The following is a 27,029-nucleotide window of genomic DNA, read 5'->3' as shown; positions in this document are numbered from 1 at the left end:
TAGGGAGCGCACCCAGTGTAAGCTGGGTGTGGGTGGTGGCTATGCAGCTTTAGATAGCACTCTGCTGCCAACTGGGTGGACCAGCTCAGGAGCAGCACTACCAGTAAAGTGAACCAAGTAAGTGAACTGGGAACCTCCTAAGAATTGCAGCAGTTACTAATTTCTGCATGGATTTCCTCTGTGCTATCTAGATAACGCTGCAGTTTGTTGAACTTCCCAGCCAGCATAAAAAAAGAACAGATAGGGTGAAAAAGCCTCTTGTTTTTTGACTTATCCAAGCAATTTTTTTTCAGTGCCTTCCTCAATATACCCATTGCTTATTCACAGGAAGCAAAAATGCAGCCACAGCTTTTCCATGCTGGTAACCGACATGTCCAAATGGAGCTGCTGTACCCAACTGTTTGCTCAAGCTGCTGCATCTGACCAACAAGCACTTTGAGTTTTAAGCCACTGACTTTTTATGCAGAGGACTCTATAGCTGTAAAGGTGAAACAGGCAGGAGGATTCTTCTGTATTTCTTCCTTTTACTGTAGATCCTACCTGTGCTGGCTTACAAAACCAAAACAAGGAGATGGCTGAAACTTCCTCCTGGCTGTACTGTGGAGTGTAGAGGAGGGAGGGAGCCTCATTTGATATAAACATTTTGGAAAAGCAGTTTGAAATCTCATCTAGCTGCTTTTGCACTCAGCAGAGGGGGATCACCACAGTCTTTTGTCCTAATTTGGCTACAGGTTTGTTAGTTTTTGTGGGTTTTTTCCATTTCTACTTTTGGAATTTGGGAGGGGTTTTGTTTTTTTTCAGGAAGGCAGTAGAAAGAGTGGGAAAGGCTGAAGCAACAGTCTTATTACATAATTAAAAACGTCTTTGTAGTAGACATATGTATGTCTGTCTTTCTAGTAGAACAAGCAGGTAGAAATTATTTTTCTCTCTAAATAAACTGTCTGCAGAAATTTAATGAAAACTGAGAACTACTGGTTGGTTTTTACTGTTCTTCCAGAAGTTGCCTGACACGTAACAGTTATGCCTCGTTTACAAAACAGAATTTCTTGGTAGTCTGGAAATGCAGTATATGCAATTCTTAAGACAGTGACTAATTATTACAATTATTATTTCCTTGAAGATAAGAAGCCTTCATTTTTTTAATGGCTGCTTTATTTGCTGAATCCTGTTGGCCTTAGATATGATGATGATGATGAATTATTATTTCAGGTAAATCTAAATGGTACATAGATAATACGAACTCTTATATAGACCAGGAAACAGGAAAAAGATCAGACCAATGTTGGTTTTTACTTAAATAGTTAGTGTTTCCCATCCTACCCTTCTTGAGCTTTGGAATATTAGATAGCAAAGGAAGTACTGCAATGTGAAATAATGCAACCATAAAAGGGAAAAGTCAGTGGAGAAATCCAAGACACCCAGCATCACAGAAAACTAACTAGAATTTATATTGGATGATGCCATCTTCACAACATGCTGATGAAAAAAATACAGTAAGACAGTTCTTACTTCAAAGCATAAAACCCTGGTGGGTTACAATACAGCTGTAAAGGCAGTTAATCAAGCTATGTGCCTGAAATCCTACACAGAAGAGTGCTGAAATGGATGTTTTAATTGGTGTTTTCCACACCGACTGCTGCGTTTCATAACTGCCTTTCCTCAGTAGCCACTTCAGAAAGGATCAACAGCAACAGCTACTTGCTTACACAGTACCTCTTTCTTTAACACAAAAAACCCTTAACACTGCCAGCGTATATTGCTCCCTAACCACTGCACAGATTTAGGCTGTCCCCTTCTCCTGCCATGACTGAGAAGGGTGAGGGTCAAAAGCTGTGTAATGAGTATTGTTCATTTCCCATGTACATGTCAAGTTTAAAACAAAGGTTGGCAGCAAGATACAATACAAGGTAGCTTAGTGTTAGAAAGCACTTTGGGTCTCCTAATAATGGTTGGGTTTGTTATATTTATGTATATGACTAGGTCTGACAGTCTAAAACTAAAATTTCTATTTCAGATGAGACTATTAAAATTCTTTGCATCCCTATGAACAACACGCAGAAATAATATATCCTGCTTGTAGGTGTAAATCTGATCAATCTCAGACAAGTGAACAAGTGTATGAATCTTTTCTGTCAAAAGTCAGAGCCTTGCTGTTGGTAGGAGCAGATGGGCTCCGTGACTGCATTCACGTCCTATTTGATTCTACCCATATTTGCTTTGTGCTGATTCTCTGAAGTTAATACATCCATCTAGCTGCCATACACTGTTTCAGTTAAAAGGTGAAATAAACAACCAACAGTACCTAACTTCCATATCTAACGAATATCAGTCCCACAGATTTTAATAAACTCTTACTGAATGTCATTGAGACTTGAGGCTAGAAGTATGGATTAGAAATGGGCAGGTTGCTGCTCCCAGGTGTTCAAGTTACACACCTAGGAACACCTGTGTGGACACACACAGACACACACCCATTATTCCTATTAACAGAAAATGGAGGGGTGGGGAAATATAGTATCAAAAGAAATACACTGTTGCTGCTGCAAGCTGTCTTGAACACAAAGTGTCAGGTCAAACAATAATTTTTCATCATTGTTATGGTCACTTGTAGCTGTGGTCCAGCTTCCAAGGCACCCATAGCCAGTGTAGTTAAATTTGGAGTTGAGATCTGACAGATTTTAGCTGCTAATCCCTGCAGGATGCAGTGCTATTACACCACAGGCCTGCTGAGCAACACACGCTACATGAGACCTGTGCAGTCACCATTGGTGCTGAGGTGCATTTGCCCACGTGCTGGGCACAGTGTCCCCAGCACTGGTCACAAGCTGCAATACTGCTGCCTGGGGACCTCAGCACCAAAATCTATCTTGTGCTCGAAGGTGTCCAGAAGAAGAACTAGCCCCTGCTTTGGTGGATGACTTAGCCTGAAGTGAAGGATGATGCTGGGGAGAAAAGTGAAGCCACAACCAGTTATAGTGCAGAGCAAAAAGCCTGAGCATTCTTGTTTTGAGTGGTTGGGGTGCAGATAAGTGCAACTACGAGCTGCTGCTGGGTTGTGCTCTGCACCCTGCTGCTTTGCTCAAAGCAGCCCTGGGCCAGGTTAGTTGGCAGCAACCTGCAAGAGCTCACTGCCTGCACGTGCAGACATGTGCCCTCTGCCACAGCCTCCACTTGCAGGTCCCTGCCTTCTGCAAAGACATTTTATCTCCTTGCAGCCTTTGGTTTATTTCTTAGCTGCTCCTTTGCCTTCCAGGAGTCATTTTAGTCCCTAAGAGGTTTTTTCCAACAGAATTTCTACTCTGACTTTGACAGGACTGAGGAAAAGTCAAGGGGTAAAAAGGTGCTGATGTCAAGCAATCACCTAGTTCAGGAGTGGAAGAGCACTTCTAGTTCTTGAAGGAATTTCCAGGCCCTTGGTATTCAGAGGTGCACAGTAACTTAAACGAACACACTGGAAATGGAGATCTCTTGACCCATACAGTCATTCAATTCTCTAGTCATGTTTTTTCCAGCCTCTGCATCTACAACTATTGACAAATCACATCCAGCCTGTTTTTTTCTCATTTGCACGTGTTTTGGTTTAAAATACTGAGGAAAAGAAACTCAGTATTGCTTCAACTTCTTCCTTACATGAATTTTTAAAGGCTCTGTGGGTTGTCAGCGCTCAGGAGAGAGGCAAGGGAGTTGCACAATCACCACAAAAAAGTCTATAGTTCAGTGTGGGGTGAACTTCTACGGCCTATAAATACCCCTCTGAATGGTTTGAGAGTTACCAGTTCTGCTATAAAACTACACCCAAGCTGACCCATCCCCTTTTTGCTAGACATATATATATATATATAACATGCTTTGGTTCAAGTTCAGAAAATAAACACAAGCAAGTGACATCAGGTTTAGCCATTAGAAATAAATAGTTTAAATACCAGGGAGAGGAGTGTTGTCTCACTCTGCAACAGTGGCATTAACTCCTGTTTAATGACTTGTGGGTGCCTAACAATTTTCTATTCAAGGTGCAGACACACTACAGTGGATTAGAACTTTCAACAAGTTTCCTTTCTCTGATAACTTCTCATAGACCCCTTCAAAGTGGTCCACTGACATGTACAGCCTCACAACTTAAGCTCAGGAACTGTTGCATGCAGAAAACAAAATAGAAAATGGAATAGGAAAGAAAAACTTGAAAGAAAACAAATTAAAACAACAACAACAAACCACACACACACACAAAATAAAACAAAACCCAAACCAAACCAGAAAAACAAAATGGCCCAAATAATCTGCCATATAACACATGTCACTCTCACACACCACCATCTGTGGTAAGTTCAAGCATTGGAAGAATTTTTGCTTTTCTTCCAAGACAGCAGGCAGAGTAAGGACCACAAGTGCACCCCACAGCCTTTAGCTCACACCACCATTTCAAAACCAGTATTACCTTGTGACATGCAGAAGTGATCCAATACAGACTCCTGTTGCAGTTTGCCCTGTATCAGCAGGCTTCATGCTTGGAAGAGAATCACTTCTTCACCAACAGCTACCAAAAAAAATATTTGGTTCTTTTTCCATCCTGTTCAGTTCTCAAGCAAGCTGAGTACTGGCTCATTTCTGGTAAGATCGCACTATTGAATCTGTGCACAACCCATCTCCTCACCTGAACACTCACAAAGTTACACCCTGGGGCTGAAGTTTTCTTAATTGCTTCCCCAACTAACTTCCCAAGAGTCCCCTTTTAAATTAGATTACGACAAGAACTAAAAAGTTTTAATAGCCACTGTAATACGGCAGGTATCTCAGTCTCCAAGTCACCATTCCTACCTGTAATAAGAAGCATTTCTGATGGCAATTTCTCATCCTTTCTTAAAGACCAAGAAAAATATACATCCCTGGTGTCATACCAATGTATTTACTGTTACAGATCCAATTAAAGGTTTTAACCTCACAGATGTAACTGTCCTTCAGAAGACTGAAATTACAGAGTTTCATAATCCCAGCTTCTTGTCAGCATGGGATGTAGGCAAACTCCTAGGGAATTGGCCTACCTGTTGTTGAGGTCCATTACTGACATTCAACATCTTCCACAAGAGAAGCAGAGGCTACAAACTGTCAGCAAACCAAGCAGCTGGGCCTCACATCTGTATTTCAGCTTGAAGTTTAAGCCTTTCACCACATTCCCAACCTAAATATAAGAAAGCATTTGCTCCGTTTATGACATCACACATGCATGCGTATACAATGATGCACTGCAGAAATCATTAATTCTAATACAGCCCAGCTAAGGACAAACAACGCCTTCGCTGAGCAAGGAGGGCAACGCGTGAATGAGAACATGATCCTCACTAATCTACAGTATAAATCAAGAAAACATTCAAGCCAACTTCTAGGAAACAGCAAGGGCTCCACATAGCACAAGAGCTGTGAGGCACCTGCATACTCAGGCAGTAACTTCCGAGGAGGAGGCGTCTCCAAACCTGGCCAGCTCTTTGCCATGAGAGCCAGTTAGCCACTCCACCAGGCCAACCTGATGGTTCAGGCACTCTCTTTAAAGACAGACAAACACATCAGCTCAAAGGTGTTCGCTCCAGATCATGTAATGTCCTCATCAAGCCCAAACATACCCACCTACCACCTTCTCCTTTGTCCAAGACCCAGAACAATCCAGGAGAACTCAACTGATTTAATGATACCCAAAGATGCTACAGATCCCTGGTATGTGGATACTGGACAGAGGAGGGTGAATTGCTACACTATATCATAATCTTTGTGGATGTGACACTGTATTCTTTTGTCAAGTAACTGTATATGTACTAGAAACTAATTCACATTTCATTTGTGCCAAGGCAGATCCTGCCAGAATTGAGACAATACCACTCTTGACCTTTGCCAAAGTAGAAGGTTCTTTATTTAAAAGGAATCACCAAGAGAAATGACTCTGGAGATGAAGGACTGGCTCTGTACTACTGCACACAGTGCCCTATCCTTAAGGAGGCACTTCCAAACAGAAGGAGTATGAAAATAAATGTGACATCCTACAGCATAAGAAAGACTCATGTCCTCTGGGATGCACAATTGCACAATAAGGACAAGACTGCAATTTTGCCCAGACATAAGCAGCAAGTTCTGCTTCACTGCTAAGTACCTGATATTCATAAAATAAGCTACATCTCAACAATGTACAATTACACACTAGTGTAATTAAAATGAGTGCAAAATTTTTTATGTGTCCAGGTACTCCTGAGAGGACCACTATATAAAGAGATCTAGAGAACTATTAATGGCTCATAGGCTAATTCTGAATACTTTTGATGGATTGTACAGATTTCTACACCTGGTTTTTATGAAGTACATTATCTTCCATATAGACATAATGCCATCTGGTAGATGAATGTGTATGTCTTTTCCCACAATGAAGCAACACGTGATCCCATAAAGCTCTTACTGATAACTCCTCAAAAATATGTATTTCTTGGCTAATTGCAACTTGTAAGAGTTCTTGCTGAAAACAGCAGAATGCACCCCAAGATTTGCTCATAAGCTTCATCAGCCATCCTCACTGACACACTAGGATTGTATTGCAATAGAAGGATCTTCCAATAACATTGACTGACACATTTTACTTTTACTTTACAGTGTAAAAAAATCTATTTTTGCACTTCTTATTTATGCCACAAGTAAGAAGCAGCAGGTTAGAAGCTTGGCAGAATCCCTACTATATAAACTGAAGGTAAAGGGTGAAAACAGAGATGGTGAAGTCTCAGCTAAAACCATTCATACAGAGGAAGAATTTTGCTACATTCCCTTTTTCATAGCCAGGTACATTAAGTTGGTTGCCTTAAGTAATGGACCTTTCAAAAAGTTCAAAACAAAACAAAAACACCCAACACAAACCAAACCAGGGGGAAAAAAAAAAAAAAACCAACAAAAACCAAACCAGGGGGAAAAAAAAAAAAAAACCAACAAAAACCAAACCAGGGGGAAAAAAAAAAAAAAACCAACAAAAACCAAACCAGGGGGAAAAAAAAAAAAAAACCAACAAAAACCAAACCAGGGGGAAAAAAAAAAAAAAACCAACAAAAACCAAACCAGGGGGAAAAAAAAAAAAAAACCAACAAAAACCAAACCAGGGGGAAAAAAAAAAAAAAACCAACAAAAACCAAACCAGGGGGAAAAAAAAAAAAAAACCAACAAAAACCAAACCAGGGGGAAAAAAAAAAAAAAACCAACAAAAACCAAACCAGGGGGAAAAAAAAAAAAAAACCAACAAAAACCAAACCAGGGGGAAAAAAAAAAAAAATCACATCAACTTTTATCAGTGTACTTCCACCTGAAGAAGAAAGCCTGAACACAGTAGGCCAAAAGAAAATCCTGTTTCAAGGAAAATATCACATCCAATATTCATATATCATGCATGAGAGATTCCTGGGACTGAAGCACTAACACTATGCTGCTAGAAGCTTAGGCATATTGTAAATGCATTATCTGCTGCAAGCAGGATATTGTCAAATCAGGATACCTGAAAACCTGAATCTGAATAAAAGTTCAAACCTGTCTTCTTCCATAATCTATTTTATATTTAAAAACAGCTCACAAATAGTTCCTTTAAGCAAGGCAAAAGTTACAAGCTAACAGGGTCATATGGATGGTTCTTCAGTCTTCATCTTTTTTGTTTGTCCATTTGAACCCTGCTGCAGATCCTGCTTTTTCTTTTTCTGTTGCTGTAATCTTTCCTCTTTCCTCTGTAGGTAGGCAGCCATGTTATCAAATGAAGCCTTGTAGAGACTGTTGTAGTAGCTCTCTTTGCCAACAAAACCTGCAGTTGGGCAAAGAAAGAACACAAGTGTTAATTCCCTTAGTGGTCTCACCAATTACCTCCTCTACTGTAATTCTAAACAGTGGCATTCCAATTAATTTACTGTGGTCCTATCTACTTTATTAAAAATCAGAATTTACACTGTGCAAGCCTGATTTGTGTTGCGAAGCACCTGTCCAGCATTCACACGTCCAAGCACAGCCTCCATTTTTAGGCTAAAAAATTTGCAGAGGCAAACACCTGATGTTGGAAGTGAAGGGGGCACACAGCTCTCTTTATGCTGGACACTTGCAGACTTCAAGGCTTCTGTTTTTAAAACAACTACAGTCACAACTTCTTGTTAAGACATCCCATTGCAGTTGTTCCCCAAGACCTAAGCACTGCAAAGGGTGTATGCTACCTAACTGTGCTTAGCTGACTTGTCTCCTAAAGTACTAACATAAAAGCAGCCCAAAAAGTAGATCTTAAACAATTAATCACACTATCTCTAAGACTGTATCTTTAGAAAAGTTTAACAAGGAACTAACTACTATCCAAAAAAACCCACCACGCGATCAGGTTGCTTCTATAGTGAAAATAGAACAAGAGTAGCTGGCTAGGTCCATATTTCTAAAAATGGTTAGAATATCCATGCTACTCTCTGTTTTATCAGTCTGCACTAAATCTTGTTCTATTTTTTTAATGGAATTAATTATAACTGAATGTCAAACTAATGTGAACTTCAAGATTGACCTATGTCTCTCACATCCTACAGAATCAGCAATCAGGTGAAAGAAGTTTATAAAAGGACAGTATGCAGGCATTAAAACAACATGATTATCACCTTTTTTGAAATAAGTAACTACCTTTTCAAGTACTAATTATGCACTGGATTAAGTGCTCATCAAGTGAGGCTGCCCTTACTAATTAACAATAATAGGCTCTGTCATCTGAGCAATCATCCTTTCCCAGCTGCACCTCACTACCATGTATCACAGTAATTTGCTACACTGGCTAATTATGCTCAGAACCTCTTCTGCTACCTGCTTTTTACTTCTTTGTTGCTCATTTTCACCCAGACCTCATACTTCTAATTATCAGCCTGGCTGTCACTATCAAGTCTGCAACATCTACCTGCAAACACTCTCCCTTTCACAGGATTACCTGACTTCCTCTTAAAATTCAGAGACTGTACCAACTTAATTAGAACCTAACGACCAACTTAATGACAGGTACACCCTAAACCACCCAACACTAAATATTAAGGAGACTTTAAAACTGTACATTCCTATAATTCTTCCATCTTTATATATAGCCACCAAGAACAGACCAAAAAACACTGGCAACTGTAACAACTTTTTTAAGAAAGGTTCCCAGTCTCCCAGCAAAGTACAGGACAGAAATTTCCATTAATCAACTCTTAATACATAATGAGACATCCACTAGCATATGCTGCAACCCTTCCCAACCCAGAAGCCACCACTGACATAATTTCAGCTTCTAAAACAGGTTGGGTGGCTTTTAAATACAAAAAGCCCTGGAAATATAAGGTGCTTCTGAACTAATCAACTTTGTATTACTTTTGTGCCATAGTCTGGTGGTGGGGCAAAAATCAAGAACAAAATGAACCAAGCTTGATACCAATCTATTTAATCTGTGACACCAGCCAGGGTCACACCCTCCAGCCACAGCAAGCTCCACATCATCTGCCTTGCCAAAGTGGACATGAATGGCCCATTACTACCGTGAAGCTGCTCCTCCCATGGCTATTCCATTCTTAGTATCTGCCCTGTACTTCTGATAAAAGTGTGACACCCAGGTAAGAGACACGATGACTAACAACAGTCTTTGACATCAGAGCAGTAAGATGAGACTGCAGCAGACATGTCATAGGGCGTTAAGACACTTTCCTATCATAAGGCATCTATGTAAAACAGTTATTATGCTTCAATTCAGACCTAAATACCTATATCATTTTCTGGTAACAACAATTTGAACATACTTCATCAGCTGTACTAAATTCCATACCAGATGGAGTGATGGAACTGAGAAAACTGGAAGATGAAGCAATTTCAACAGCCAGCTGAACTGACCCAAATTCTGATCTTGCAGCTAAATCTTATGCTTTAGCTGTAAAAATTGAGTTTCCTAGGCCTTTAGGCCACATTTCTCACCTTTAAACACTGTCCAGTTGTCTTGAAGATATTTTGACATCTTCAGTAATCCCTTGTCATCAGTTATAGGCTGGGAAAAGAAGGAACATTAAATGATACTTGGGGAATAATAAACAATCTCATGTTTCACAGCACACTGAAAAATGCAACAGCTCTAGGATGACCACAGTGAAAGGAGAGCAAGTGTAAGCCCCCATGAGCTCTTTTAGGCTCCTTTTTCCCAGAACTGCTATAGAAACCTAACATGAGCTCACAAGTTCTGCTAGAAGAAAATGGATTCCCCTTATTAATCTGACAGGAAAAGGAGTATCATGAGGAACACACAAGAGTCGAAGAACACACTTAAAAGTTTCATTTAAAACTGCTTCACAGCTGTACCGTAAGTAGCTGGGGACTTAAAAAGATAACAAGTGAGTTTCCAGTTGTTTAATAGGCTATTAGAGAGACCCTGATAGCACATTCCTCAAATTTGACTCCCTGTTCTCAATGAAAAAAAAAACCAAACCACAAAACCCTTAATGCTCCCAGAATGCCTTGTCCCCCAAAGGATCCCTCGGAGGCAGGCACAGGAAGGCTGTGTGGAAAGCATTCCTGAGCAAACCACAAAGGGATTTTGTTGGTTTGTGGTTTGTTTGTTTTTTCAATAATCAAGCATAGCACACAGAAAGGTCAGGAATTGTTTAAAGTACTGAGCGCAACAGCTGCCAACCACTCTGCTTGATCCTGCTATCCCAGATGTTAGCTTTACCAGAGAAGAGACTGGCATTCATAATAAGCTCTCAGCAGCTTTACATTATACCCAGGTGAGAAGCAGAATGAGATTACTATCTATGACTTCTATTCTGTCTCAAGACATGCAGAAACGTGCCATTTTTCATTCCATTTTTGCTATGGCCTCATGACAACACAAATCATTCAGTGTGTTAGCATAACAAAAGTTCCTACCTTCCACTGTCCATCACATGGTCTGTACAATTGAAGAGGAGCTTCACTCTCTTCCTGCAAAATCCATAGATCTCCTGTTTCCTCAAATGCAATGTCCCATGCTTTATGTTTCAAAGAGATTTGCTGCCTGTAAAATAGCTGCTGGGCACTGGCATCAAGCTGAAAGATGTAGACTGTGGGAATACTTTTGAGAGGAAAAACTTAATTACCATTATTACCAAATACCACCTACAGCCACCACTTGTACAGCAAACTACAAACACCCACGCTTAATTCCAAACAGAGCCAAAGCAAAGTCATTAGGAATTACAAAAAGTTCCCTAGCACTTCAAGTGCAGTTTGCTTACATGATCTGAGGCAGAAACTGCAAATACCTAACATGTCAAATGGCTTTTTAAGTGTTACATGAAAGAAAAAGCAGTCAACACTGCCTCATCTTTAAAAGAAAAGGCAGTAATGGGAATTTCCTAAGGATTACTAAGGATTTATATAAGGAATTTTGCATCATAGCACACTGGCCTACAGGGCTTAATTTGAATGAATATACAGCTGAGCACCAGTCAAAGGAAAACAGGAAAGGAATTACATGCCAGGGAGGGGAAGAGGGAATGAGGACAGGAAACCTTGACATGGCTGAAGAACATGACTTCTGCACTGCCCTCATCTCACCTCTCCCATCAGCACTCACTCCTGTATCAGCCACACCCTGTGTCTGCAGAGCTTTCTAACTTCCCTCAAGCAGGTCCCTAGTGTGCCAGGCAGGACACTTTGGCTCCCTCCTGTGTGGCCTACCAGGTCCACATGACAGCACAGTTTAGAAACACTAGACTGGTTCCTCAGTGCTTAGGCCCATCAGCTCCCAATCACACTCTTATACAGCCACAACTTTTGAAGCCATCGTACCCTCTCAATAGCTTTAAACTGAACCAATGCTGTGGTTTTAAACAGAATGTCCAAACCCATTTACAGGAGCAGAATACAGTAACAGAAGTTTGGCTGCTTCATCACCACAGAACCCTGAACAAAATGGGACGCAAACCACATGGGTCAGGCACACAGCAATTTAGGAAGACATCCTGAGTGCCAAGCAGGGCTCTCAGGCATCTTAGCCTTGTGTTTTCTCCCATAAGGGAAAGGCATCACAAAGTCTGCAAAACTTAGCTAAGCTAGATAACCCCCACAGTCACCTCTGCACTCAGACCAAGTACAATAAGGACTTCAAGGCTCCCTGTGAAGCCACAGGCATGACTGGGACACTTGGAGATCCACAGTAACAACTACTGCAGGCTAGGGGAAAGTTAAGACAGCCAACAGGGAAAGCTGTTCTTGTCTTTGCAGGAGCTGTGATTATTTTAGCCATTATTCCAGTTATTCTTACCAGTCACACAGAACGGCAATGTAACCACCTTGAGGGCAGTACGTTATTCTTGACACAGGGTATTTCTGTTAGGAAAAGAGAAAGAAACAATCCAATGAGTTAAGATAATTTATGGGCAGAAAATTTACATTCCGTTTCATCTCCTAACCTTTAAGATGTAGTAGATGTCTTAATTTACAGCAAATGAAGCTCTGTAATTACCTTTAAACTGCAGTTAAGTATATTTTTGTATCAGTGTTTGTTGTTTTATGAAATTTTCCACCTTCTCCCTTCACAGCCACCCAGAGATTAAATGTAAAGGTTTTACTGAACTGCTCTTAATAGACAAACTAACAGATGAAGGAAAAGTACATTACCTTCAAACATTCTCTCCTGTAATGCTAATGGCAAAAATATCAACATTAAGCCTGCTCAGTAAGGACATCACACTAGCAGCTTAGAAATTATAAACACAAGCCATTAGCTGCTGTTATGTTTCTTAAAAAAAGAAGATAGTGATGTGTTGCTGCTTTGCCTCTGTTTTCAGCCTGTGTCTATGGGAGCCACTTAATAGAAAGTCTTCTGAAGAACAAGGTAAGCCTGCCTGAGGCCATTTTCCTCATTAAAAAAAAACAAACAAACAAAAACCCACACTCAACAACAATAAGAAGGAAAAAAACCCACACCACAGTCCCAATTTAGAAGAGACATAGTTTTGTCTGGGAGAGAATCAGAGAAATACCTTTGCTGCACAAACCATACTACTTGAAATATGTAACAACCTATTTGAGGCTCCTTGAGTGGGAAGAATGAGATTTGGAGGAGCAGAGAAAACTGGGAGAAGATGCCCTAGGGTGCTTTTCCAAAACTATCTGTTATATAATGTGAAAGATGAAACCGCAAAGGCAAAATGCTGGTTCTCAAGTTTATTTTGTAAGTAGCAGTAACACCAGCGCTTCTGATTAATAAAACCTCCCTACTAGAGAAGTAGAGAGTTATTCCCTTTGGGGCAGGGAAAACATGTTTTCCTGACACTCTGCTGGCAGAATCCAGATGCATCCTTGAGTCTTCTTTCCTTTCACCCTCTTTCTCTAAGATAACACTGGTGACTGGGCAGAACTTCTGGTTCACTAGGTTAAGCTGAACTTTGGGAGTAACCATGGCATTTCACCCTTTGAGCTACCAGCTGATGTATACGCATTGTCAGGGTGCTTGTTTCAGACTTTGCAATCAACGTGGGAAAGCAAAACAAGCTTCCAAACTTTAAAGTCAGAAAGTTTAAGACCAGAAGCTAAAGATTTTGTCAACAGTGCATGATCCAACTACTATAAGTTAAACCAACCAAAGGAAAGAAAGGTAATTAAAAGTATAAAAATAGCTGAAAACCAGGGTTACATAGAGCACCTCCAGCACATGAGAAAAAAAATAAAATCCAATGTGTGATAAAATTTCATGGAGAGGGAAGCAAGAACAATGGCATGCACATACTTTTCACTCACATGCTCAATTGGCAGTTTGGACAGAAGAGGAGCACTGTATAAAAAACATTATCAAAAGGATTGTATGTTTCAGAGCTCTTGGGAAAAAATGGGACTAATCTCTTGTTGCTCTGCAGAAACACTAAGTTGTTAGTCTGTATTTATCACTGGGACCCAGGACTGCTGATAGACATAAAAGAATACTCCTGGTTGCAAATACTGAGTAGGATGAGTGGCCCAAATCAGAAAGGTTGTCTGTAGCTAATACATCTAAATGTAGTTATTGCAGTATGGAGCCATTTACAATGTTGTTTTAGAGTAGAATTGACAGCACCTACTGTAAACCACCAGTGGGTTCTTTAGACATGTAAGGGAACAAACCTATATATATATATAAAAAACCCAAACCTGTGATATATTAATTTCAAATAACAAAGCTCTCCCTCTCTCAAGACAAACACACAGGACAAGTGCAGCGACAGGAAGTGCCCACCTAAGCAACTGAGTGCTTTGTCAGAAAGACAGAGTTCTGTGAACTTCAAGTATGCAGCAGCTCTCCTCCACCTACAGTGGGGGAGGAAGGAGGCAACTTTTTTGACTTGAACCAAATGCTATCCACCATTGGACAGAGGCAAGCAAATGCATCTTCCTGTGGCATCTTTCCTTTCCATGTGTGGGTAAGTTAACAATCAGCAAAGTGAATGCAAGCCCCAGAGTAGCATCTTGTTCAAGGACAAGTCTATTACATCAGTTAACTTAAGGAACAGCTACAAGAGCAGTCTATCATAAACATGTGTTCCCTTGATAGTCTCTGAACTTATTCAGCATTTATATGACACTGTCATCAGCCTGCCAACACCTTAAAATTAACTTTTTTATGTCATCTGTGAGAAGAGGTGACCCTATGAAAAATTAATGTACTGGAGCACTAGTGGAGAGTTGGGCAATTCATGTTCTGGACTTTAAACAAGCTTGTGCTGTGAAGAGGATCAGATGAGGTGAAAGCTCTGAAGCAGGAAAAATATTTACATGGCACTATGAAATTAGATAATTACTCCCATTCTAGTGGGAAAATGAACCAAGGATCTGCAACTCATCAGCTGAAACCAATGCTGTATTACTCAAAAACACTCCCTACATTCCCAAAATAGACATATATTCATCATCTGCCAAGCAAAATAAGCCCACATTTATGTGCTTGCATGAGCTACCATTACTGATGATCCCATTATCATTGTGCTTCAAGTTGTGTTTCAAGCTTCAGTGCATTCATGACGATTATCAATGGTAAAAATTAAATGCAATGCAAAAGGAAACAGAGACACATCCCCGTCTGATCTTTGTCAGTCATTTGCAGACAGTGTTGCGAGCTACAACCTACAAAGTGCTGACTCAAGAGAATGTTCCTTTAAATTCAGACTGTTAATCTCACACTAGGTTGTGAAGATGATCTTTGATACAACTAAATGCTACCACCAGACGTCATCTCTGGCATTTCTAGAACTATGATGCCAGCAAAACACAAGTCTCCTTTCCCCTGTGGTCCTGCTGACCATCAAGACAGTAATTGTTCTGAAAGAAGTACATATTGATAGCTGTCATAGGTGGCAATGCACTGCATCAAGGTTTAAATCTGTCATTTATCTGACTGTTTCAAGCACGGATGAACTTTGAAGTTAACCGAGTCCTCTGCAACCCTCAAGCCTTGTGAAAATTTTGTGTCATAGAGGACAGATTTTAAAACTCCTGTAAGAAGGGCAGTAAACAGAATTTCAGAGATGCAAGGAACAGGCCAGCCTGAGGCTTCTAAGACCACTCTTAGGAGACACACATGGCAGCTGCAGAAATATAGTTTATTAAGTGCTGTGTTGTATTTATTAACCTGCAGTTTATGGGTTTTCCCCTTCTCTCTCACCGCTTACTCACACTGAAGTAAAGAAGCTAAACAGACTCCTTAGGCAAGGGGCACTCCAAATTTATATAGAGAGAAACTTCTATCAGTGTAAAGAGTACCCTATGGAAGGAACTTTATCAGGTGTGTTAGGAAACAAGGCAAATATTACTATATACATTAAAAAGCCTTCAAAAACATTTTAAGAGAGTTTGAATTTTTTTTAATTAATTCCTGCTTGCAGCAATAATTTTTCCCCTCTACCATTTGCTAGTTTATCCCATGCTACATTCACAGTTTACTATACAGTTTAATATAATTTTTATAAACTTGTTTGTAAGTAATGGAATTAAGATTCAGCAAGGTCAAGCACTGTTCATTTATGTGCAAGCTGTCTTACTAAATGCTAAGCCAGCCTAAGCAACAAGCAATATTTTTAAAATTAACAGTAGGATTTTCTGGAGCTAGTTGCTTACTAGTCTTTAACGCTCCACTAAAGCTAGAAGGCAAAGTATTTTAAAATAAAACCATTCTTCTCCACATAAGAAATGCTTTGCAACATTACTGCAGACATGGATTTGATGGCTATCAAACCATGCTGCTTCAACAAAGCACTCTCATTAGCTACTTTCAAACATAAACATAGAACACTTTGGCTTTGAAACTTCCCAAGCCACTTATTTCCAGAAGGCTACATGTGCAAAGTAATTCTGTAGGTTTGCCTCAAACTTAATTCTCCCTTCTTCACTCAAATCCTTCTGCACGCAGACTATAAGAGGATACCAGCTAGACGGGCTTGTCACCTACTTTGGTATACCAGGCTTTTGCTTGTGAAAAAAAGCCAGCGATAGCTACTTCAAAGACTTCAAGCACTAGAGTCAAGTTGGAATGAGCCAGAGACCTTGTGAAAGCACACAAGAGGTCTCTGGCTCAGGTGTGCCTTAAAGTATATTTTCAAGTTCAGAGGCAGATTACATTGTCCGTACAGATACTACCCTGAATTCGTGCTAACAGGAACTCCAGGCCAAAACCAAGATTTCGAGGATCTAAACTTTGAACGTTGGGATGCAAGTGGCTGCCTTCCTGGGTTTATGTACAGACAGAGTTGCACGTTATTACTCCAACACAAAGAACAACTTGCTGATGTCTTCTGCACAGAAAAAAAACTTGAGTTGTCAGGTCTGTCCCTAGGAGCTTGGTCCTTTCCCTGCTAGTTTGGGAATTGGGAATCACACTAACAAGATCAGCATCCCTGAGAAATCCCCAGGAATGGTTCCTGACTGCTGGGAGAGGTTGAACACAACAGATTTGACTAACCAAAACCACAACAAAACACATAGGACAAAAGATAGAACTTTTCAATTCAATTTCAGCCAGTGAGGAGGGAAAGGAGAGAACACTCACTCCTTCAAGTGAGTTCATCCAGTAGGTTGGATGCTACTCATCCAAGCATTGTGTAGCATTGCACTGCAATCTCTACACAACATCCACTGTACATACTATGAATACATGCAAATGAGGACATAATTCAGAACAGATCTCTGCTATTTGCTCAGACAATTTCAAGTCTTACAGTTGTAACATAAGTATTTTTTTAAAGGGTGATTTTTAGATCTTTCCAGTGTTACAAGTTATTTTCTGGCTAAGACGCTAAGGCACCTGTGTTCTTGAAAAATTTTTCAAGCAAAGGCTCTGTCCAGCATGCAGACCTTAACTTGAGAATAATTACAAACAGCTTATTTTGATTGCTGCTTGACACTTTTTAGAAATGCACACACGACACAGGAATGATTTCAGGGACCTTTCCTTCCCCAAATCCAAGGCTTTTCTAACAGTTTCTAAATCTCACATAATTCACCCAGAGAAGGGAGGCACTCCTAACATAATGCAACAAACACATCTGGGAGTCACAAGGGATCAGGAGAGTAGCAAAAGCACATGGATATACCTGGTCAGTTTTGGTCATCTCAGGCCCACAGATGCTGCTTAGATTACAGCAGCATACTTCTTCCCCACTTCTGTATTCCCAGAGTCTCAGAGTTGAGTCCTGGACAGATGGAAGCAGACACAAGTCTATTAGTAACAACATCTCAGGCGAAGAAAAGCCACTCATGGCCTTTAGCTAAATCCTATTTCCCTTAAGAGCTTCCCACAGAAGCCACTAAATAGTCACTTAGTTAAGACCTCAAATTGCAGAGAAAGCATTTTAATTAACATAATTTTTCCCCTTCATTCTAAATTATCCAATCATGTTAACTTTAATTTTCCTTTTGAAGTGGGAATTCTGTGGCTGGCGTCGGCCTCAAATAGAACAGCAATACATGTGCTTAGCATTCTAATGGTGATTCTTTCACGTTGCCCTTCTCCACCTCTACTCTTGCTCTCACCTAAATTCTCATTTGATTCAGAAACTTCCTGGAGAGAAACTAAACACCTCTTTGGAAAAACAATCACCAAAGAGCATTGCTAAGAATGATATACAGCTACTCACTGCAATAACACTAAAGTTGCTTAAACAATTAGAGGAGTAAGAGACAAGAACCTTGGCAGAACCAGAGCAGCTGAAATCAAATGCTAAGAATTACTACAATCTTCACTGAAAACTTTATTTGCTTCCTATGTAGTTCTGGTAGTCTTGGAAACAAAGAATATTGTTTTCCTTCTTTTAGGCCAACTCTGCCTACTAACTCTGTACAGGTCTGGCATGACACCAGGATGTCATCAATTTAAGAAAAGGGCCAGTGAGGAAGGAAAGGAGGGAACACTCACTCCTTCAGTCCTCATCCAAGCATTGTGTAGAACTGCACTGCAACCTCTACACAACATCCACTGTACATACTATGAATACATGCAAATGAGGACATAATTCAGAACAGATCTCATAGGGGAAAGCAAGTGGGAGTGTGTAAGGGGAACGATTCTGTCATGTTAAAAGTTCTAAAAAAAAAATCTGTGATTCTAAGGTCGTTCATTCCAGGATACTCTTTATTATGGCAGGCTGACATAATACACATTTGCTTTGACGTTTTTTAATAGTCTGTGATTAAAGTTTGTCTGTGCTACAAACCATAAGTTAATGATGAAGAAACACTGAGGACTCGGTGATTTCTCCATTCCAACAATCTTAAGCTGGCCTTGCTACGGGCATTGTAAACAGGCTCTTACATGATCAAGCAATAGAATGGCTGAACACTGAACAGCAAACTGACAAGGCTGGGAAGAGAGGGCATGATGGAAACAATGACAGATCCATCCAAGTATCCCAAGGAACTTCAGGGAAACACAAGCAAATCATGGTTTTAAAGTCTAAATTTTCAAGAAAAATGTTTATTTGAAGAAATGGCAATACATACCCCAGAAGCTGACAACAGCAGATCAGGATGGTCTGGTATTACAAGTATTCTGCTCACAAACCTGGAAAGTAGTCAAAAGTTGAACTGTCTGGCATGACACACTAGTCTTTAAACACACACAGTAGGAGAAAACATACATTTTAAAGAGAACCTTATAATAAACAAACAAAGAGATTCTCACATCAAGCTGATCAGGAGGAAGAAAAAAATATGTCTACAATATTTAACATAGTATATATACTGCACAAACTACTGGCTTTCTACTTAATAGAAAAAAATATTTCCCCATATACACTCAAGGAATTTTACTGACTTCCTCCTGACTGAAGACATTACCATACACTAAAAAATGCCAACAGAGACAGACTTATTCAGGTGGCACGTTCCCCATGTTCAACTCATAATGCAATTAAAAGCATGAATCAACAGGTGCTTTTAAAACAACGATGGTGATAAATCAGCTTTCAGAGTACCACATCTCTCCCATCACAGTTGGGGATGATTCAAAAGCAGTATTTACAAAATTTTAAAACAAGTGTGTGGCAATTTACCACCAGCATCTATATTCAGCCAGAAACCTTGCTTTTCAGAAGTACATAATACTGCTGTGTCTACCATGACTTCTTTTTGCTGAGTAATGTGGACCTGAACTTCTGGAGCTCATTATCTTAGAGCTCAGCAACTTAGAATGTAGTGACCTGAGCAGCACATTACCTGAGTGGGACAGTCTTAACTTTTGAAAACTAGCATAATTTTAAGGCCATTGAAAAAAGGAAGAGAAAAAAAAAAAAGAAGGAAAATATTTGGTCACTGTGATACAAATTTCCATGACAAAGCACCAATGGCAGGTGCATGCACACCAAATAGACTCAGAAAGGATCACCATGCACCCCACTGAAAGAAGAAAATCCAGGAGCAATAAATATGACAATTATAGCTGTTTTATGTAATCCTTCTATAAATCAGAAAATGGTTTAGGTTGGAACGGACCTAGAAGATCATATAGTTCCAAACACCTTGCACGGGCAGGGAGAACTCCGATACGACCAGGTTGCTCCAAGCCTGATCCAACCTGCCCTTGAACACTTCCAGAGATGGGGCAACTTCCCTGGACAACCTGTGCCAGTGTCTCACCACCCTTACACTCTCTTCCTAATATCTTATAGAAATCTACCTTCCTTCAGTTTGAAATGGTTGCCCTTTGTCCTATCAGTACATCTCTTGTAAAAAGTCCTTCCCCAGAGTTCCTGTAGCCCCTTCAGGTATTGAAAGGTCCCTGGAGTCTCCTCCAGGCTGAACAACTCCAACTCTCTCAGCCTGTCTTCATAGGAGAGGGGCTCCGAGCCCTCTCATCTTGTGGCCACCCTCTGGACTCAAAACAGCTCCATGTCCTTCTTGTGCTGGGGGCTCCAGAACTGGACATAGTACTCCAGGTGGGGTCTCACAAGAGTAGAGTAGAGGGAGCGAGCCACTTCCCTCGACCTGCTGGTCATGTTTCTTTTGATACTTATATTTCTTTGTTTATTCATAATTTAAATATTTAACATTATATATTTTTCAAAAAAATTACACTACATGCCTTTCCACTCTGCAGCCACTAATGAACTCTTTGTGCAGACACAACAGCCCCATTTAAACGTGTCTTCTGAACATGAAGTTCCATTCATGAGAAAGTACAACACAGTTGGTGGAAACATCAGACATGCCTCTGTAAATATGTTACAGAAACTGACCTGATCAAAGACTACTTAGATCTTTAATATGAGTAGTCTCTTGCTTTTATACTGTGCCAATTCTGCACAGGTTGGACTACCAAATGATGTTACTAAAAACAGACTGATGCTCTGAATTAATCTGTGTTTTAAACACCCTACTAAAACACCTTGGTGGGTAAGTTTAGATAGTTGCTACCCATATCCCAAGTTCCCCAGTCACATGATCTTTCTTTAACTCTTCTTTCTGATATAGTGATTTGACTGCACCACATCACATCACCTTACAGAAGAATGTGTCTGGAAGGGTGCTGTTACCCCCAGGCACCTCAGCAAACAGAGAAGTAGAATTAGATGCTTTCTCCACCCTGGGCAAGGCCGGGTCTTCTGTGCTACTTTGTCACTGTGGACTTGAAAATGTAGCAGCGGCCACACACAGAAAAGAAACTTGCACAATTCCCCTACCCTACTCAGAAACACTGTCAACTGACAGCAACAAAAAAACACTCCAAAAGCTCACAAAATCATATAGAGGGGGAAGGCAAAGTCAAGAGACTACAACTGATAGACATTTTAAGCAGCAAAGTATAGAGAAAAAAAACTCTTTCAGAAGTCTGTATGCCATTTGAGGCTTCTTCATAGGAAAAGGACTACTGAGAAGAAAAGGAAAAGTACAATTGCTCCTATAGGCTCCAAGAGGAGGTCCTGATAATGGCTTGAAGACAATCCCTATTTCTATACTAAAAGAACTATTGGATTCCTAGCAAGTCAGAGCACATCTGAATCACGGAATCACAGATCAGCTGGGGTTGGAAGAGACCTTAAAGATCACCTAGTTCCAAATCCCCTAGAATCACACCAGTAGAGCTAGCAGGTTGCTCTGCTGCCTTCCACTTTTTAGATCACTGTAATTAGAAAGACCTTCACTTCAGGATGGAGGGGAAAGGAACTACCAGTTTCCAAGTTCTGGAGCCTCTTGCGGCATGCAGGTCAAGTGAGGTAGCTCAGCCCCTGTATTCTGCTCTGGTGAGACCCCACCTGGAGGCCTGCATCCAGCTTTGGAGTCCTCAGTACAAGGACATGGACCTGTCAGAGTGGGTCCAGAGGAGGACCACAAAAATGACCTGAGGGATGGAGCACCTCTTTTATGAGGAAAGGTCAAGAGAGTTGGGGTTGTTCAGCCTGAAGAAGGGAAGGCTCTGGGAATACCTTGCTGGGGACTTTGAGTACCTGAAAGGAACTTACAAGAAAGATAGGGACAGACTCTTAGCAGGGCCTGTGGTGATAGGACAAGAGATAATGTGTTTAAACTAAACAAGGTGAGATTTAGACTAGATATAGCAAAGAAAGTATTTAGGATGAGGATGGTGAAACACTGAATAGGTTGCCCAGAGAGCTGGTAGATGCCCCATCACTGGAAACATTCAGTGTCTGTCTGTGTGAGGCTCTGAACAACCTGATCTCGTTGAAGACATCCCTCCTCACTGCAGAGGTGTTGGACTAGATAAATCTCTGAAGTTCCCTTCCAACCCCAAACCTATCTATGACCCTTACACAGACCTAGCTGTTGTTTAATATTATTTAAAAGACAATTTAATGAACTGAGGTACACTGAAGAGCTGCACATAATAACTTCTGCACACAACAAACTTACTCTTTGTGTCCTAGACAGAAGGATACAATGTTATAAGGAGCCTTTGTTAAGCTGACTCTGATCTTCTCATCTCTGTCTGCAGTAAGGATATACCGGTCATCGGGACTCAGTGCCTGTTGGTAAAGGAAGTTTTAATGCCCAGGAGGTCAATGCTTGGTTTAATATAATTCTTCTTAACCAAGAGGGAAAAAACAAACAAACAGTAGATTATCTCTTTCTCCTGACTCTGAATGGCAGGTGCAAATATTAAGCCACACTTTTCCACCAACAATGGAAGGATGAATCTTTGAATCCTTGCAACAGTAACTTCCTCAATCACTCCAACAAGCAACACTAACTACCATATCTAGTTAAAGCCACTGCGCTCCAACAGTACAGGCATAAGTCCCACTGTGTCTTACACAGAAAAAAGCTTAACACATTGAAGAACTCAACTGACATGATAGGCTGAGTAAATTCCCAGACTTGTTCCATCACCAAGCCTTCTGTGACTGTCACATGAAGACCTTTTGAACACTCACACTCCCTGAACAAATAACCTTTGGGTAAGTTTGTTTCTTTATGAATCCTGCAAACACAAACTCGGTAGGAAGAAATCCAGACTACATACTTAATTTATTTAAAAAAAGAACTCCCACATCTGGGACAAAAGCAACAATGAAAGACACAAACACAAGCAGGAACGCAGGTTTGTACAATGACTTCATGGAGGCACATACCACATCCAGTAGCACAGACAAGTGACCCAGCTGAAGTTTTCCCTCTGCTTGGGGTTCTGTTATTGAGTAAGAATAGACATCACCAGACTTGTCTGCAATCAGAATCTTATCCTCTGCAGCTGTAATAGTCAGGGAAGTGCACCTCCTGTTCAGAAACCTGAAAGAAAAAGGTCACAGTGAACACCTATGGATGGCAGCTTTAGCAAGTATGGATTCAGACTGAATGAAACAGACAAAGATAACAGACAAAAACCTCTCAGACACCACACTCTTGAAATGGCAGCAATGAGACTAATGTTAAGCAAGGGCACGGGTCCAAAATAGCACTTTTTTAGACCTATTAAATGACTAAACTATGTAACAGCAAACACCTTGGGGGGTGGGAGGAAAAATACAAAGAGACCATTAAAGCTGTATGCTTGTATTCTGCTTAAGTACTTTCCCAACTGAGCATTTTGCCTTGTCAGCCTGTCAGTATCCTAAAGAAAGCTGGCAGAGTTCCTTGCACTCTCCATAATACAAATACAAGTTAAATACACAGGAAAGAGAAGACAAGGTAGGACTTCTCCTAGTAAAAGACCTCTGCAGCAACACGTCTAAAAACTGTGCTGAAACTACTTCTCCAGTTGTCACTTTGTACTGTAAAAGGGAGCCCTTCCTTGTGAGCCTCAAGGACTCTTCCTCCTCACATCCAGAGTCAGAGAGCCACAGTCTCACAGTACCTTATCCAGGCAAAGTCCTGAACTTGGACTCTGGCTTTCCCTCATGAGCAGCCAGTATCTCATAGTTCCAGTTGCCACTGTAGCAGGTAATGGTTTTCTTACAACTTTTCAGGTAAATGTAAGGGCCATGGATTTGAGAAAACAAGTTTTTCGAAAATTTTAATTACTTAGTCTGGAAAACACTTCTGCAACTTAACAGTTATTATTCTTACCGTTATTCTTTCCTTTTCATAACATCTCTTTTCCCAACCCTTCTATGTCCTGTGGACCATGGACATTGGGAATCACAGGGAATGGCTATGTTGGTTCCCCTACTCTGAAATTCAGTGGCTGTCTAGAGGCAAAAGAACAATATACTGTACTTCACATAGGAAGACAGGAATTCCAATGCTTTCAACACCCCTTTAAAAGAACACCATAACAAAGGGAAAATGTATAGTACAAGAATGCCTACTAACACGCTGCAGGCTCAGACAGCACAGTTTCAAAATGGATTTCCTAGCCAACAACAAAAAAAAGTCTTGCTCCAAATTCTTGGTACTACCTTTGATCTTAAGCACAAAGATTTGAAAGTTCCCCTTATCTAAAATGAGCTGTCTACAAAAGCTAGCACCACATGAAACCTTTTATACAGCTTCCTACAAAACACCAACATAAGTTACATAGCTCAACTACAGCACTGTTTTCTTCATGCAGAGATTCTTTTGTCTGCATTCCCAATTTCCTAATAGGAGATAGTGATGTTCTCAAAAAATCCAGCTGTGGCCCTAGTTAAGCTTTCAGCAGAAAACTGAAACATCAACTATCCAAAGGCCTGTTACAGGCAAGATATACAGGGCAGGGCAGCAGGGAAGACAGAATGCAGAATTAAGACAATTTGCTGTTTCTGTTTTTGTCACTGACCACCTACTCACTACAACATGGGTTAACCCACGAGAGGTTCACCATAAACCCTACAAACACAGCCAAGTTGATAGACATTCCATTTGGTTTTGCAATCAAGGCCTCACGTTTGTCAGAGACCACCAGAAGCAGAGATGTCACATGCTGAGGTACTTTCTCAGAAGTCTTTTTATTTTTTTACGGACAATTGTCACAAGCTGCAGCAGAAAACTTGTAACTGGAGGACCTCTGGTGGACAGCTACAGACTGTTTTCTCAAGAGGACCGTACTACAGAAGACAAGCAGTTGGCAGTATCTATAAAGATTAGCTTTTAAGAGAGTTCTGGAACTCCCCAAAACATCTTTTCCCCCAAATCAACAGAAACAGACAGTGCACTCAATAAACTGTTTGGTATCATTCTTACAGGCCCAACCTTAGTGCTCACTAGGACTGGGTAAACTCTCAGTTCTTAAAGATGCAAATACCGTCTTCAGGAATAAGAAAAGGGTTTATCCTTTCTTTAGCCAATGATATAATAATCTACCCTCTCATTCTCTGTGTGGGACATAACATGCACCTCTTCTTGACAAGTATCTGAATTCCCAAGAACTTTAAATTTGTTTGAGCAAGAACAAGCAGAAAAAAAAAAAGAAAAAAAGAGGATGCTTATGATAAAAAATGGCAACATTCCCAGTACTATTATTTTCTAACTGTAAATCAGCCATAACTCTGTAACAAAGTGACATGCACCATCCTGCTTCCTTACCTGACACTAACACATTCCCAGGAAGGCTTCGTACGGAACAGAATCAGACGTTTGCTGTCATCTGTCAGGGCAAAATAATCTCCTGATGGGGAGAAGGCAAAAGCTAGGATGTCATCACTTCCTTTATCTGTCGCTTTTCCATCCTGCCTAGTAGAGAGAAGCGACCAGCAGTTCACAACCTGAGAGCTACTGAAATCCGTAAGAGAAAGCTGCTCTCATGCCACCAAAAAGGAACATGAAGAACAGAATACAATGCTGAAAGTTTTATTTGTGCTTAAAACATTTATGTAAAGAAAAAAGGCAGGAAAAAGCACACCAACATAAGGCCTAAAAATGTGTCATCATCTGCTTGGGGGAAAAAAAAAAAAAAGAAAAAAAGAAAAAGCTAGGGTTTGTGCTAGCAGATCTTGATAAAAATTTAGGATGAAAGAGTAACATTTGCCTCAGGTAAAACACTGGCCAGTGGTTGAATTTAAACTAAGAAAATACTTTCAAGTTTTTAAGTCTCACGACTTAGAGAACAGACCTGAAGGAGGAAGATGAACCCTCTAAGAAAACAGCAGATTGCCCAAGTAGTTTTTCTCACCCTTTATTCCCTAAGGTCTTCTTCTCTGCATTGATGCAATCATACACGAAGAGACTGTCATCGCTGCAAACAAAAAACAACAGAATAAAACCACTGGCACTAGAACAACCATCTGTTTAACTGTGAAGAGGGTCAACTCTTTAGTATCGTGTTATTATTTTGTGGTTATTTGTGGTTATTCCTAGCTCGAGGAATCACCTCCCCTGTGAAGTGGGCTCCCAAAGTGCTACAGATACAGACAAAGTTTAAAACCTGGGACTGTACATGCTAAAAAAAAAAACCACAAAAAAACCCCCCAAAAAACCAACACAAACATTGTAATCTGTTGGCAAAGTAACTGTAATATTTTACTTCTGTCAGGCTTGACGTATTCGCCACTAGCATTTACCCTGTTGTTCACATAGCAGTGATGTGCATCTGCTGGTGCACAATCATGCTGGAAAACTGTCAAGACTAAAAAACCAGAACTACAGAATGTTTTGGGTCAGAAGGGACCTTAAAGGTTGTCCAGTTCCAACCCCCATGCATGGGCAGGGACACCTCCCACCAGACCAGGTTGCTCAGAGCCCCATCCAGCCTGGCCTTGAACACTTCCAGGGATGGGGCAGCCACAGTTTCCCTGGGCAGCCTGTGCCAGTGCCCCACCACCCTCACACTAAAGAACTTCTTCCTAACATCTAACCTAAATCTCCCCTGTTCCAGTTTAAAGCCATTCCCCGTTGCCCTGATGCTTCACGCCCCCGTAAAACGTCCCTCCCCAGCCTCCCCGCAGCCCCTTCAGGTACCTGAAGGCCGCTTACAAGGCCTCCCCGGAGCCTTCTCTTTCTACAGGCCGAGCAGCCCTTAAAAATGCTTTAAAGTGGAATTTCAGCAGCAGAAAACGCGCACCTACAGGCCTGCGCAGGACTCGCCCTAAAGAGAGGAGCAGGCAAAGCCACCTCCACGATCCCACCACCTCCTCCTCCTCCCCCCCTGCGCGGCCCCGAGGCGGCCCGTGCCCCCC

General features: G+C 40.8%; 1 protein-coding gene across 1 annotated transcript in view; it reads right to left on the bottom strand.

Moving 5' to 3' along the window:
• Nucleotides 1–7,628: 7,628 nt before the first annotated feature.
• The window catches only part of WDR4 (WD repeat domain 4), a 24,590-nt gene continuing 5,189 nt past the window's right edge, over nucleotides 7,629–27,029 (bottom strand). Inside the window, exons 2-11 of the mRNA XM_009998206.1 lie at nucleotides 26,027–26,089; nucleotides 25,441–25,587; nucleotides 23,070–23,226; nucleotides 22,351–22,463; nucleotides 18,985–19,045; nucleotides 17,580–17,678; nucleotides 12,284–12,348; nucleotides 10,906–11,089; nucleotides 9,961–10,030; nucleotides 7,629–7,807 (exon numbers count right to left, since the gene is read on the bottom strand). Coding sequence (XP_009996508.1) covers nucleotides 7,629–7,807; nucleotides 9,961–10,030; nucleotides 10,906–11,089; nucleotides 12,284–12,348; nucleotides 17,580–17,678; nucleotides 18,985–19,045; nucleotides 22,351–22,463; nucleotides 23,070–23,226; nucleotides 25,441–25,587; nucleotides 26,027–26,089 — 1,138 coding nt within the window. The remainder of the gene's footprint in view (nucleotides 7,808–9,960; nucleotides 10,031–10,905; nucleotides 11,090–12,283; nucleotides 12,349–17,579; nucleotides 17,679–18,984; nucleotides 19,046–22,350; nucleotides 22,464–23,069; nucleotides 23,227–25,440; nucleotides 25,588–26,026; nucleotides 26,090–27,029) is intronic.

This window comes from Chaetura pelagica, unplaced genomic scaffold (genome assembly GCF_000747805.2).
Source record: "Chaetura pelagica isolate M959 unplaced genomic scaffold, ChaPel_1.0 scaffold360, whole genome shotgun sequence".
Taxonomy (NCBI): Eukaryota; Metazoa; Chordata; class Aves; order Apodiformes; family Apodidae; genus Chaetura; species Chaetura pelagica.
Note: the sequence above shows the minus strand (reverse complement) of the source record. Positions and strands in the feature narration are given on the sequence as shown.